General features: G+C 40.1%; 1 protein-coding gene across 1 annotated transcript in view; it reads right to left on the bottom strand.

The window, feature by feature from the left end:
• Positions 1-15,254, bottom strand: part of LOC109927254 (rho GTPase-activating protein 18-like) — a 69,901-nt gene that overhangs the window by 12,985 nt on the left and 41,662 nt on the right. Inside the window, exons 3-8 of the mRNA XM_048608555.1 lie at positions 13,278-13,369; positions 11,558-11,635; positions 11,283-11,442; positions 10,595-10,677; positions 2,053-2,259; positions 211-330 (exon numbers count right to left, since the gene is read on the bottom strand). Coding sequence (XP_048464512.1) covers positions 211-330; positions 2,053-2,259; positions 10,595-10,677; positions 11,283-11,442; positions 11,558-11,635; positions 13,278-13,369 — 740 coding nt within the window. The remainder of the gene's footprint in view (positions 1-210; positions 331-2,052; positions 2,260-10,594; positions 10,678-11,282; positions 11,443-11,557; positions 11,636-13,277; positions 13,370-15,254) is intronic.

Raw genomic sequence — 15,254 nt, 5'->3', positions numbered from 1 at the left:
ATGAACCATAATAGCTGAAAATTTTGCTCAAGATTTTTCACACAGAATAGAAGCAACTTGTAAATTATTTGCAAATGGGATTAGGCACATTACTCTAGTCACAATAACGTCAGGCTTGAAAATAATTTGACAAGTATCTGCATTCAAGGAATAATTATATAGAAAGTGTAAACTGAAATGCAAGCTTGAATTCCTCATACACGTTCCCACCTGTTGCTTGTCATGTTTGTCTGTGTGAATCTTCTTTAGAAGATTTTTTAGACGCTTATCATATTTCTTATTGCTGTTTTCATTCAGTTTTCTCACCTGTGCCACAAGGAAACATGGAATCTAAAAAACAGAAAGAATTGCAGAAAGAGAGATAGTAGGAACTGCAGATGCTGGAGAATCCGAGACAACAAGGTGCAGGGTTCATCAGAAAAGGGTCTAGGCCCGAAACGTCAGCCTTTCTGCTCCTATGATGCTGCTTGACCTGCTGTGTTCATCCAGCCCTGCACCTTGTGTCAAGAATTGCAGAAAACATGTTTCTCAGTCTTTCATTTCTCACTTTTCATAAAGGCAAAGACAAATAGAGAATTCTCCAAACAACTTTTTTGTATAATTCACAGGTTTTAATCTGAATATATTTACTTCTGAAAATAATCAGGTCACAACTCAATAAATTTAAAGAATTTTCCATTTAGCTAGGAAGTAAAGTTATCGGTGATTTTTAAACTGCACTTACACTTGTAACTATTTGTCTGAGACTGATTACAGCCAACAATTTTTTTAAATGTTCTGCCTAGCTTATAAAAGAATTATATGCATTGGGCCATAGACTCCTGTGCAGAGGCTAGCAACTGGAGGGTGAGTTTTAAAAATACATGAAATTTAAGCTTTAGTTTATGAAGTGTTCAGTAGATTCAACTCTCCATCAGTGTCTTATCTGAACAAGGTTAGAAACTCCTTGCAGTGTCAAAGGGATATGCAACACAGTTTGCTCCAGGAAAAGTGGCAGCACTTTGAAACAAGTTCACAGTGATACAAACGGAGCAACATAAATATATTCCTGTATTTATATCTCAGTTTTATTTCTGCATTATTTTAAATATAAAGTATCCCTCTACCTCATTAGAAAAGTGTAAAAATAAGCAAACAGGTAGCAATTTTTTATTTTCAGAATGAATGTAGCCCAAAGTTAAACATGATAACAGCAGAAAATGGACATGTGGATTGTGATGTATGAGGCCCAGTCCTCTGATACAAGTCGAACTCAAACTGTGTATCATTTGCTGATTTCCATAATAGCTAAATGCAGCCCAATGCTAAATGTGCAGTCAAGTGGCTGTATGCTTTGGCGGGGTACCCAAGCTAATGAAAGGCTAGGCACTATTTCAACCTAGCCTACACTACTTAAAACCAGCTGCACATCTTAAAGGGGAAGTGCATTTGGCTGCTCTGAGGTTCTTTGCTACAGCACTCAAGTCTGTGGTGCGACTTGTGGAGAGGAAGAAAAGTCTCTCCCACCCCACAGGAGATCAGGAGTCTCCAAACATGCCCTGAGAAAGCAACTGGATTGTTGCAGAAAGATTTAACAACCTCACATGAGAGATCAATGTCAGTCTGCGGTCAAGAGGAATGATCAGCAACAAAGGTCAGGTGAGGTGTGGGCCTGTCTGTGAAATTGTGATTACATTCACTGGTGCCATAATGGAGATATTTTGACTACCCTTCTTTCAGCTCTGCCTCAGCTAGTTGCCAAATAGTTTCTGGTGTGTGGGCCACATACTTAAGATGGTTGGGCTGTGGAATATATGGCTGACTACAACAGATATGAGGTGGGCTGATTGACATCAAGATCAGGCTGCTCTGCACAGTTCCAATATGCACTCCCGGTGTTTCTGTCCTTAGCAACATGAAGTCCAGCACACCCAGCAATAGAAGTGTGCATGTTCACAGTCAGAGCTTCTTTGGAGCTGAAACAGCAAAAATATCAGGAAAAACCTGGCTGCTACATAGTCAAATTGTGTGGTCAAACATATTTTCATTTTACCATCTGAAAAATTAACATACTGTCCAGAGAAGGTCTTGGTAGTGGATGAGCATCCGAACAACATTTGCAGCTTTTTCTGCCTGCTGCTTTTCATTGCCATCTGGAATTTTGTTTGGAATTCCTTTGTGCATGAAGAGGTTAGGGGCAATTATTGTTGAAACGTTCCAGAGATTCATCTTGTTTTTCTTTTCTTTATCAATCACTTTGCGTAGAAACTCTAAAAGAAGCTACAGAAATTAAAATATTTTGTTAAAATATACAGTAATTCATTACTTCTGTTACTATTACAGATCAAGACTGTAAGTAAACATGATGAAATAGATACCAGATCAACATTGTTCATGTAAAAGTTAACTACGGGATTTTTAGAGAGAGGAAATTGGTGTAAGCTTGTTCAGGGTATGCTGGAGGATAATAACTTATTGTTTGAACCAATTTTCTTTGCAAAGAAAAAATTAAGGCACTATTTAATCATTTTGGTATTTATTATAATTCAGCTTGCTCGATAACCACATTGCATATCTGAACTATTGTGCATCACCCAAGAATAATTTGTAAAGGTGTAAGTCAATTTTAGCAATTCAAACAATGATCAATCAAGCATTTCATTGCTGCTCCTAAATCCCCTATGATTGCTTGCTGTTTTTGTGCTTCACTGAAGCACTTTATAAACAACAACAAGTTATAAGTGTTGATGATGGTGTCACAACTAATTATGTTTGTTATTACTCCAAATGGAAGAATAAGTCTGACTTTTTAAAAACTAAACTATGATTAGACTTGCTATGCATCACAGATAACAAATTTAGATCAACTTTATATTTTCAACCCTTTTGTGCTTCAATACCTAATGAAATTAGCATTGCTGTATGAGGCTTCTTGTATTCAAGCATTCATGCGTGTTTTTCCCAAAGGCTAGTCCTTGGCTCGTTGGCTGTAGACGCTTCATCTTGAACAATTTCTTGGCAGCTTTTTGTCAATGGTGGTTTGTCATTGCATTCCATTCTCAAATGTAGGATGAGGAGGCAGGTCCCAAGTTTACCTCAGCCAAAACAGGAATCACATCGATGCCACTAGCATCTCTCTAATCAGTCAGGAAACTGTGATAACCAGACTTTTTTTTCCCCTTATTATATAATGCTATGAAAGCCAGGGCCTGGATAATGTATGGGTTTTAACCAAAGCTTAATTGTTGTCATGAAAATTGTTGCATAAAGCAGTTTAACTGATATCATGGAATAAACCCCACCCACCAGAATATAAAGGACTGTTTTTGGAAGGAACTGACCACTTTCAGTTCCAGTTTAATTGCTAAGTCCAGTAGCTATTAGAAATTGTACTTAAATTAAGCCTGATATCTCTCAAGAGATGAACATGTAATCAGATGTAATGTAACTAGATATTTAGTACTACGTATTAAACCTGCACTGTTTATTGACGATTCCTCTGACAAAGACTTCACGTGGGCATTCTTCTTATTATCGGTAACTTAGACACACATCAAAAGGAAGGGTTGACGGTAATGAATCTCCCCAGGGTATCTCAGTGGTTCCAATGAACCCAAGCACAACATATAACGTGTTGGCAAGGAGTTGGATTTAGCCGTATATACTAAAAATCTCCTCCACTTGCTGGAATATTCTACACAATATTAGGTTGAGCACCTCAATCTAACCTCTGGTCATTGCCTTGCAGATAAGCATAAACCTGCCAAAACAGGGATGAACCTTGACAATTTCTTCAGAGAAGCTATGTAGAAATAGAAAAATGGAAAAAAAAATGCTACAGCATAGTAAGGAGCACTACTCTGAGGTTCAGGCTGAGATACTTCATTCAGGCAAAGTAGACAAGCAGTTTCCTCTTCATCTAGCCATGCTGCACTAGGAGTATTTGAGATTGGCCCTGTACCTGAAGCTTTTCAATATGGTGCCCCCCTGCCGACTATAATTTTTTAGTAGATTTGTGGTAGGCCATGACAGAAGGTTACTCTGGACAGACTCGATCCCATCTTCTCTCTTTCTTGTGAATCCGTCAAGTGAGGCCAGAGTACAGCCACGTATTCAAATTTAAATTAGCTAAGGGAAATGTGTTTTCTGTATCTATCCAGTCATGACAGCTGGTTATCTTGGCTGCACAGGCCCCAACTTCCAATATTCAAGAGAAAGACTATGGGGAGTCTGAATAAGAAGGGCATGTTCAAGTTTTTTTAGGCATCAACACCAGAAATACAGAAGATTAGACAGAACACATTAAAACAATCTTCAGACATTGTGTCCACGATAACAGTCACCACTCTACCCATCACCCTTAAGACTTGGCAATGACAACTTGTTGTATCCAAATTGGTGCAATCCCTGATCTGGAACCTGCTCCCATTCTGGATCTGGATCTTGATGCTAAGATATATGCAAGTGAGATCAAATAGTCTGTGCGGTGATGTTGGTTAGGGTGATAAAATATGAGAAAACACCCTCCTCTTCTATGAATAGGACCGTGAGCTCTAATGTCTGCCTGAATACACAGATAGCATCTGTTTAATACTTCATCTGGAAGATGCTCCAAAGGATCAGCCCTCCTTTAGCATTTGATTAGCCTTGATTGGTCTTGAAGTTTGAGACTTGGGACCATAGCTGGAAGCAAGCTACCGCCATAAGAACATCTTGAAGTAAATAAAACTCAAATTTTCCACAAAGATTAAACAGTAAAACTTATCCCTGAACGAGAAGAAGCTTTTATTAAAAATCATGAAGGAAGATTTCATCTGGTCATTATGAATTAATAAAACCATTAGATTACGATGGATATTTTCTCTTGTCACTATTTCTAGCAAATTCATAAGCTTGTTCTTGTCAAGTTCAGATATAATGTCACTCAGAGTATCTCTAGGTCGTCATCCTGCTGGGAACGGGACAGCTGACCTATTGCTGACGGTGAGGCTGGAGTCACATTGCAGACTGAGAATACATCAACCAGGTGCTGCCATATGGGTGCTTAGGACTAGGCAAGGACAAGTGCTGTGCTTATGGAATTTACTGAAACAAAATGTGTTTCATTTTGTTTTTCCTTACAGGCATTCACAATCCAGACTACAGGCCTCAGCCACTGCAGATTGAAGACATGGTGACACTGGTGACCCAAAAGTTGAACCGTCATTTCCCTCTCTCTCCACCAGCTCAGCTACACCCACCTCAGTCAATTTTAGGATCAGAATCACTTTCTGGTGAGTGTAGCAAAAGCACATCTCAGGTAACAGAGGCCGTGACAGCAGAGGTCCCAGACATTTGAAGTACTGCTGGGGATCAGACTCAGCTTGAGGATGGACATCTTGTCACAGCCACAAGAAGACTGCTGGAAATATAGTGCAAATCAGAGGAACATGTGGCAGAGATTCACAGAGCATGGAGGTTTCCATGCAGGCTCCAGCATCTCCTTGGCATTATATTGTATTTCTGAGATAAAAGGGTTGACTATTCAAGATTTTGCTGAGCAGGTTAGGCCTTTATTCATTAGATTTTACATGAATGAGGGGTGATCTTATTGAAACATACAAGATTCTTCATTTGACAGGGTAGATGTTAAGAAGATGTTTCCACCAGTGAGGTAATTGTACACTAAGGGGCATAGGTACAGAATATGGATACGCTCATTTAAAATTGAGCTACGAAGGAATTTCTTCTTCCAGTGGGTAGTGAATATTTGGAATTCTCTACACGAGAGAGTTGTGGAGGCTAGATCACTGAAAATATTTAGGAAGTGGCAGATCTATTTTTGAAACATCAGAGAGTTGACGGCAATGCTAAGTTGACACAAAAGAAGAGTTGAGGACTGGACAGAACAGTTATGATCTTGTTCAATGGTGTGGCAGGTTTGAGGGGCCAAATAACCTACTCCTGCTTCTAATAATTATATTCTTATGGTTACATAACTGACCAGGAAGTGAACTTTCACAGGTGACTGGCATGAGGTGACCATGTCAGTTGTGGTCATCCATTGTGCTCTCCTTGAACCTAAGACGTTCCTGACCGTGGATAAATCTCCCTCCAACATTATCCCCTTCCCATCCATGCTTTACTGCATCTTCCCCTTAGAAATACAGTTGCCCACCTGCACAATCCGTCCACCCAGTTTGCAAAACCTAACCCTCCTAAATAGGCTTGGGAACCTTCCCAAGACAGTGCCACCCACCCCTTATTCCCCCACACCCACTTTCCCCTTAGTTTCACTGGTTGGAACTGACAGGCTGACTGTGGCCTACCTTATGAGTGTCATAAGCAGACAGGCCTCGACGAGAACTGACCAGACCTTTGACTAATGCCTGTACTTATCCCCAACTATGTTAGCCATAACTCCACTAAATCCCCAAGCTGGTAACTATGGAGCCATAGGACTGACTATGCCCCACTCCCAGACTGCAGAAACACTGACCCCTGACCAAGAATGCACGAGTAAGGATCAAGAGTAGGCCACTTGGCACTTCAAGCCTACTCTGCAATTCTGTAGGTTCATGGCTGATCAGATTTTAACCTCGACTCTACATTCTTGCATACACCAATAATCTTTCATCCTCTTGATAATTAAGAATCTAGCTACTTCTTCCTTAAAAAAAAAATCAAAGATTCTGCATCCAGAGCCATTTGAGGAAGGGAATTCCCAAGTCTCACAATTCAGAGAAAAAAAACTTTCCACGTCTCTGTTTTAAATTGCTGTCCCCTTATTTTTAAACTAGTTCTAGATTCTCCCCCGACAGGAAACATCATTTCCACATCACCCAGTCAAGTCCCCTTGGGATCTTATATGTTTCAAGTAATTTGCATGTGACTAGCTATCTAGCCCTTCCAGGGATCAATCTATTAAATCTTTTCTGAATTGCTTCCAGCACATTAACATTTCACATAAGTATGGTTACCAGTACTGTATACAGTAATCCAGATGCAGTTTTACCAATGCCCTACATAACTGAAACATACATCACTACTCTTGCATTCAATCACCCTTGCAATAAAACATATGCCCTCTGGTCCTAGACTCTGCCATGAGGGGAAACACACTCTCAGCATTTACTCTGTCAAGCCCCTTAAGGATCCTTCATGTTTCAACTAGATCACCTCTCATTCTTCTATACTCCAGCGAGTAGGCTCCCAACCTGTTTATCCTTCACTCATAAGACAATCCCTCAATACCAGGGATCATCCTAGTGGACCTCCTCTGAACTGATTCGAAGGAAATGTTATCTTTCCTTAAATAAAGCAACCAAACTGCCCACAGTATTCCAGGTGTGCTCTCACCATCATCTTGTACAGTTCCAGCAAGATTTGCCCATTCTCATTCTCCAGCCCCCTTGAAATAAGGTCCAACATTCCATTAGCCTTCCTGATTATTTGCAGCATCTGTGTGCTTGCTTTTGGTGTTTCATGCATAAGTACTGAAATCCCTTTCTGTTGCAGCTTTCTGCAGATTTTCTCCATTTAAATAATATTCTATTCTTTTGTTCTTGCTTCTAAAAGGAACAGTTTCACATTTTCCCACTTTATACTCCATTTGCCAACTTACTTAGTCTCTCACAATTTCTATACAAGCTGTTTGTACACATCTCAAAACGTGCATTTCCACCTATTTTTGTGTCAGTTGCAGATTTGCCTATAGTATATTCACTTTCTTCCTCCAAGTCATTAATATATACTACAAACAGTTGCTGTCCCAACACTGATCCTGGTGGAACCCCACAGGTCATAGGTCACTAACTTGAGAAAGAACTCTTATCCTCACTGACTGTTCCTGTCCATTAGCCAATTCTCTATCCATGCTAATATACTATCTCCAAAACTTTGGGCCCTTATCTTATGACTTCACCTTTCGTGAGGTACCTGTGTCAAACGCCTTCTGGAATTCCAAATACAATATGTCTAGTTGTTCTCCTCTAACAACTCTGGTTCAAACTTGCTCAAAAGCTCTAATAAATTCATCAGATAAGATTTCCCTTTTGAAGCCATGTTAATTCTGCTTGAATTAGATTATGATTTTCCAAATGTTCTGCTATTACTTCCTCAATCATTGATTCCAATACTCTTCCGACAATAGCTGTCAGGCTAATTGACCTTTTTCTACCTATATACCTATGTGGATCACAACATATTTTGCCTGTCACCCCAAGTTCCTTTACAGCCCAGATAAGATATCCTAAACCTAGGTACCAGGTATGCAACACAGCCTTCAAGAATCTCAATCCTGGTTTAGAGAACAGTGTCTATTCCCTTAACTATGCTCTCCTCAATTACAATGATACTTCTCTTTTCTCCCCTCTCTTGAATAGCTCCCTGTACCATGGTGCTATGGTCTGTTTGCTCATTCCCCTACAGCCCCTGCTCTTGTCTGCACATGGAGCATGAATCTTAAACCTGTTAGCTAAGCTCAAGACCTGAAGCTCCTTCAGCCTACCTCCTGCATTCCTCTACCTACCTCACTGGTAGTGATATCTTCCTGTCCCTGACCACTGACTGAATTCGGGGTAGTTTATCTAAGAGGTGTGACTGCCTCCTGAAACACAGCATCCAGCTAACTCTCCCACTCCCTGATGTGTTGCAGTGTTTAAAACTCAGATTCCAGCTCATCAACTGTGAGGTGGAGTTCCTCAAGCAACCAACACTTGCTACAGATGAGATTACTATTAACAACAATGGGGTTCACCAGCTCCCACATTATACAGGCTTAAAGTTAACCTGTTAAAACAAAATCTTACAAACTGCGAATCAAAAAAGCAAGCAAAAACTATCTTTTGCCCTCCGCACCGACTACCCACACTGCACCAAATTCCCAATCTGCTCCAAAATCCCCAATGTATCTATTCACTTGGTATGTACCCCAGTCTGGATGTGATGTCTTCTTCCTGACCTTGTGAAGCATACTGATTGTGTATTTTCAACAGGTCCTCTCTTAGATACAACTGAGATGATTCACACTAGTTAAGCTTTAATAGTAATTAACATCTACTGAGGCCTTATTCAGGTCTCAGGTGATTGTCTGATAACTGAGTAACTGCTTCACGGGAAACAACATATGCTGGACATCTGCAGTTATTTGCTCCCACATTGTGCTTCACAGGAATCTCACCTCAACACCCAGTAGATGCATAAAAGATGCAGTATGTTGCTCCTGACATTGGGGTGAGCCTCATCAAACTTCTTATGTGGTTCTGCCACGCATCTTTTTTCCGAAGAAGGGTCCAGACCCGAAACATCAGCTTTCCTGCTCCTCTGATGCTGCTTGGCCTGCTGTGCTCATCCAGCTCTACACCTTGTTATCTCACTATATTTTACATTGTTCAGGTCCCTATAAGATTCTGCCGTACTTAATTACATTTTAATTAGGGAAAAGTACAGCCACATTCTAAAAAGGGACTTAAACCTTTGTCGTAACCAAACCAGATAACTGAGAAAAAGGGTAACAGATTCATCCCTTCTCACCTGGTGGTAGCAGAGGACAGTTGACTACTCTAAGAATCTGACTAACATTAAACAGACCAGAGATGTAAATTTCACTATTTTTGCAGGAGACTTCATCAAAGATTAATATTCCTGCTTTCCAGGCAGTGAGAAGTAGAAATAGCCATTACTAAAGTTCTGTTTCTGTCTGCCCACATAATTCAAAGCTGATTCAACCAAAGACAAAACTGTAATAAGAGCATTTAAAATTCGAATATTAAATCTGGTGATGGTGCAGTGCATTTAAGAATGCTGTATCAATATAAGTATTATTTTTTTACTTAACAATTGTGTGGAAAATCAATACGATATACCATACGACGATGAGAAATGGAGCAGAATTAGGCCATTTGGCCCACCGAGTCTGCTCTACCATTCGATCATGTCTGATATGTTTTTCAACCCCATTCTCCTGTCCTCTTCCCTTAACCCTTGATCCTGTTACTAATCAAGAACTTATCTATCTCTGCCTTAAAGACACTCAATGACTTGACCTACACAGCCCTCTGCAGCAATGAGTTCCACAGATTCACCACCCTCTGGCTGAAAAAGTTCCTCCTCATCTCAGTTCTAAGGGGTCATCCCTTCACTCCGAGACTATATCTTTGGATTCTAGTTTCTCCTACTAATCGAAACATTTTTTCCACATCCACTCTATCCAGACCTCTCAGTATTCTATTTCTCAGCATAAAAGAGGAAAACTAATTGGCAAGTCTTCATTATCCATGAGGGATATCACGTAGGGACCCTGAAGTCTAACTCCTGGCGTTCAACTTTTTCTTAACAATTCTACAGTTGTTGTGTTTAAAAAAAAATCTCTTCATATACCCCTCCAGATTTATGCAAAGAACATACTGACCATAGTCCTAAGTCTGCCTCATCGAACTGATACAGGTATGTTTAAAGTAGAACATTGAGTTTATCTTTCCTGCAACTTTCTTACGAATATTGATCTAGAAAAGATACCCTCCATCACTTCCTTTCAGGGTTGAGTTGGATTTTTTTTTCAGGTTTTGTTTTTATAAATTGTGGTGGTGGTGACTTTTTGACATTGGGAATCTTTCATTGCTGTAATAAATCTTACCTTAAGCGTAGCTCTGTATGCATCTGGAAGGATCACCACAAGGAGATTCAGGGCATGTATCATCTGTATTTGATCGGAGATGTCTGAAACAAATAAAGTTGTTGCATTACATGAAAATTAAAAAGAAATAAAACAAACCTTGTGCTCATCTTTTAATAAAAATAAAATGTGCAAAGAATCATATTTCACAGAAGATGGTCATTTAGCCTACCGGGCCTGTGTAGACTCTTCAGTAGAGCTATTCAATTAGTCCCTCTCCCATTTGCTTTCTCAATAGCTCAGTAGATTTCTTTCCTTCAATTATTTACCCAATTCAATCTTTAAAATTACTATTGAAACTGCTTCAACCGCTTTTTCATTCTGTGCAACCTTTTACAATCATTCTCTGTCTTTTGTCCTCCAGCCAATTTTGTTTAGCCATGTTTGTCAATGTTGCCGTAATCTGATGGATTTTTAATTGCATTTGTACATTAACGATAAAGTTCAGCATAATTTTATCAGCTGTCTTCCTGAAGCCCACAGACAGAGCATCATCCACACTATCTTCAACTCTCTCTGGTCCTTCGTCAAAGAAATCAATTAAGTCAATCAAACACAATTCGACCTTAACAAATCCATGCTGGCTTCATTTGTTGTCCATATGGATAGATTGTTTAAGTATAGTGGGAACAACATAAACAGGACATACCTTTGACTGTTGCAAAAGCAGTAACATATTCTGCTGTTAATAAGGGATACGGCAATTCACGGATAAACATCTTTAATAAACCTGCCAGATCATTTTGGTGGATGTTTTTCCAGACAAAACATTTTTGGTAAAAATTTGCATCAAGATCCTTTTGCAAATTCTGTAGGCAAGGCAGAAATTGCATTTATTCAAAAATAAATACTGAATTTTAGAATTCCAAAAATATCTGTCAGTAAGTTTGTATAGTTCACTTTCTGTTTGTTTCATTAAAGTACCTTTATTCTAGCCACAGAACCTGAAATGCGGAGAATCCCTTCTGTTTCCAAGCCGTTTTCTTCCAGACAGCTCAGCAACTATGGGAAAAAGGAATTAGTTTTATGCTGTAACAGGCCATAAAAATGTATAATGTATTCACCCAAGAGTCCTCTGTTGCCATTTTGGCCAATGAATTAACCCATCTTTCTTAAACTGATTAACATTCTGCTAATTTTGACAATTCAGACAAATGTGTTAAGTTTTTTTTAAGTATTCGCAGAATAATCTGAGATTTCGAGGTCCTCAAGTACTGGATGTATTCTCAACTGTGACACTCGTAGACATTTGGAATTGAATTCCAGGGGATAGTTTAGTCCCTGCTCCCTCAGTAAAAAATGACAGGTTAGGGGAGGGGGATCTCACTCACAGCGACAGCTCACCCACAGTAACTTAATACTGGAAATACTATTAGTTGTTTTAAGACAAGATTTCCATCCTACCTCAGTAAGACAGGAACATAGGAATTAAAAGCAGGACTAGCCTCTTGTCCCTTAAACCATGCTCTGCTGTTCAATAATTCATTCCAATTGTGGTCTCAACTCCACTTTTTTCTGTCTTGTCACCTACAGCCCTTGTCTCCTCTATCAAAAATCTATTTAATTCTGCTTTGAATAAATTTGGTGACCCAGCTTCCACTACTTCATGAGGAATAGAATTACATATACTAATGGGCTCTGAGAAAAAATTCGTCCTCTTATAAGGAAGATGCCTGATTCTTAAACTGTGTCCCCTAATTCTAGTCTCCCAACTCCTCCAGTCCTCTCAGAACCATGTATGTTTCAATAAGATCACCCCTCATTCTTCTAAATCTCACTGGGTATAGGACACAGACTGTTCATGCTACATTCATTAACAAAAGCCCTGCATTCCAGGAATGAGGCAAATGAACCACCTCTAACAATTCAACATTTTTTTTTCAAATAAAGGTACTAAAACTGTGCAGAGTACTTAGGATGCAGTTGCTCCAAGACCCTTTACAGCTCCAGTCAATTTTTTATGTTCAATTCCCCTTGCAATAAAATCCAACTTCCCATTTGCCACTCACTGCACCAATCATATTGTGGCAAGACCTGATGAAAGCAACTCAGTTGAACTGTTCAGATGACCTGCCTTAGAGAGTAGCTAGACAATCAGTTAGCTGAAGCTTTATAGTCCCAGCAGCACCAAGGCAAGAGGTGAATACTGCTAAAAATGGCAGTCTCACCATGCCAAGCAGCCCAGGATTGGTGCTCTCAACAAGGGAATGGGAGTAGGGGGAATAGTTCATGCCACCAAGTTGGGGAATGACCTAAAGGGCAAGGCATGCCAAGGAGAGGCGGAGTGGGAGTCTGTTTCTGATGAGTCCAGGGATACTGCAAGGTAGATACCTTGCATGACACCAGCCTGTGCAACTAAAACTGCTGTGCTTCCTACAAAGTGTGGGCCTCTCCCTGCCATGGGTAATATATTAAATCACCCGCTTAAGAGACTCATTGGCCCAAAGGCAAACAACCCACCCTCCTGTACATCTACCTCAGCCCTGTTAAACTTTAGGGCAGAGGCTGTGGGAAGTCCACCCACTTGATTTTACCTTCCACCCTGCCTTCAAACCCTTAGATTTTATAAATACTGCTTCTAGAATTTTTTAACTTGTCTTTTTCTTTGCTCAAATTTCTATTATAATAAAACAAAAAGGCTCACCTCCTTAAGGAACAATGGAACTTTAGTGTTGGGGTCAATCTTCTGATCATTTTCAATCAAATGTGTGAGTGGGACACCAAAAATTTTATTATCTGCACGTAAAGAAAAATCGCATTGGTCCAGCAGTCCTGGCATGATGATTAGAAGTTCCTTCCCACGGTTTTGCCATTCTCCAAGTTGTAAATGGTTCTCTACACTGTTAATTTGAAATCTAAGTATTTTGAGCACTAAGCTTGAGGTTTACCTGGCTGACAATCAGTGGCAAGTGGTATGCCTCAGGGATCAGTGTTGGAACTCCAATCATTTACAATTTACACAGATGATTTGGAATTGGGCACCAAGTGTAGTGCGTCGAAGTTCTCAGATGACACTAAGATGAATGGTATAGCAGATTGTGCATAGGACACTGAAAGTCTGCAGAGGGATATGGATAGATTCAGGGAGTGGGCAAGGGTCGGGCAGATGGAGTACAATATCGATAAATGTAAAGTCATCCACTTTGGTAGGAATAACAGCAAAATGGACTATTATTTAAATTATGAAAAACTGCAGCATGTGCTATGCAGAGGGACCTGGGTGTCCTGGTGCTTGAATCACAGAAGGTTGGTTTGCAGGTGCAACAGGTAATTAAGAGGCAAATGGAATTTTGTCCTTCATTGCTAGAGGGATGGAGTTTAAAAACAGGGAAGTTATGCTGCAGCTGTACAGGGTGCTGGTGAGGCAACACCTGGAGTACTGTGTACAGTTTTAGTCTCCTTACTTGAGAAAGAATGTACTGGCATTGGAGGAGGTGGGGGAGAAGGAAGCTCACTAGGTTGATTCCGGAGTTGAGAGGGTTGACTTATGAGGAGAGATTGAGTAGACTGGGACTATACTCATTGGAATTTAGAAGAATGATGGGGAATCTTATAGAGACATATAAAATTATGAAGGGAATAGATAAGATAGAAGCAGGGAGGTTGTTTCGACTGGCAGGTGAAATTAGAACTAGGGGGCATAGCCTCAAAGTAAGGGGGAGCAGATTTAGGGCTGAATTGAGGAGGAACTTATTCACCAAAAGGGTTGTGAATCCGTGGAATTTCCTACCCAGTGAGGCAGCTGAGGCTACCTCATTGAACGATTTTAAGGCAAAGACAGATGGATTTTTGAACAGTAAAGGAATTAAGGGTTATGGTGAGCAGGCGGATAATTGAAGCTGAATCCACAAAATGTTCAGCCATGAACTTATTGAATGGAAGAGTAAACTCAAGGGGCCAGATGGTCTACTCCTGCTTCTATTTATTATGGTTCTTATGTTACCCGGGATCATTTACACAAGGTGGTCTTATCTTCACTGAACAGGAGGTAAGGAGGAAAGCAGAATCTTAAGGAGATTCACTCAGGAGTGTTCTTAGTGGCCAGCTTTACAACTGCACTGATAACTACCCACAAGGCTGCAGATGGCACAACAGAGAAGCTACTTTATGTAAAAGTCTTACCTTCCCAGTTATTAAATGGAGCTTTTGTTCAGACAGGCTAAAAGTAAACTGCTTAAGATTTTCCTAACCAGCTGAGTTCAGGTATTTTAATAAGCCTGTTCAGACATGTTATGACACACCTATGGATCAGGTGGGTCTTGAACTCAAGCCTTCTGGCCCAGAGGTGGGACACTAATACTGTGCTACAAAAGTCTCAACCAGCTAAGTTTAACCATGATGAACTCTATGGATTTAGTTAATTGTTAACACAATGAAGTGTGTTGTTACAAACTGAGGGGTGACCTTATAGAGGTTGATAAAATCATGAGGGGCATGTATAGGGTAAATAACCAAGGTCTTTTTCTAGGGATAGTAGGAACTGCAGATGCTAGAGAATCTGAGATAACAAGGTGTAGAGCTGGATGAACACAGCAGGTCAAGCAGCATCAAAGGAGCAGGAAAGCTAACGTTTTGGGCCTAGACCCTTCTTCAGAAAAAAAGGGTCTGAAGAAGGGTCTAG

The sequence above is a fragment of the Rhincodon typus genome, chromosome 19, assembly GCF_021869965.1.
Source record: "Rhincodon typus isolate 14 chromosome 19, sRhiTyp1.1, whole genome shotgun sequence".
NCBI classification, from domain to species: Eukaryota; Metazoa; Chordata; class Chondrichthyes; order Orectolobiformes; family Rhincodontidae; genus Rhincodon; species Rhincodon typus.
The sequence above is the reverse complement of the archived record's forward strand: the minus strand, read 5'-3'. Positions and strand labels throughout refer to the sequence as shown.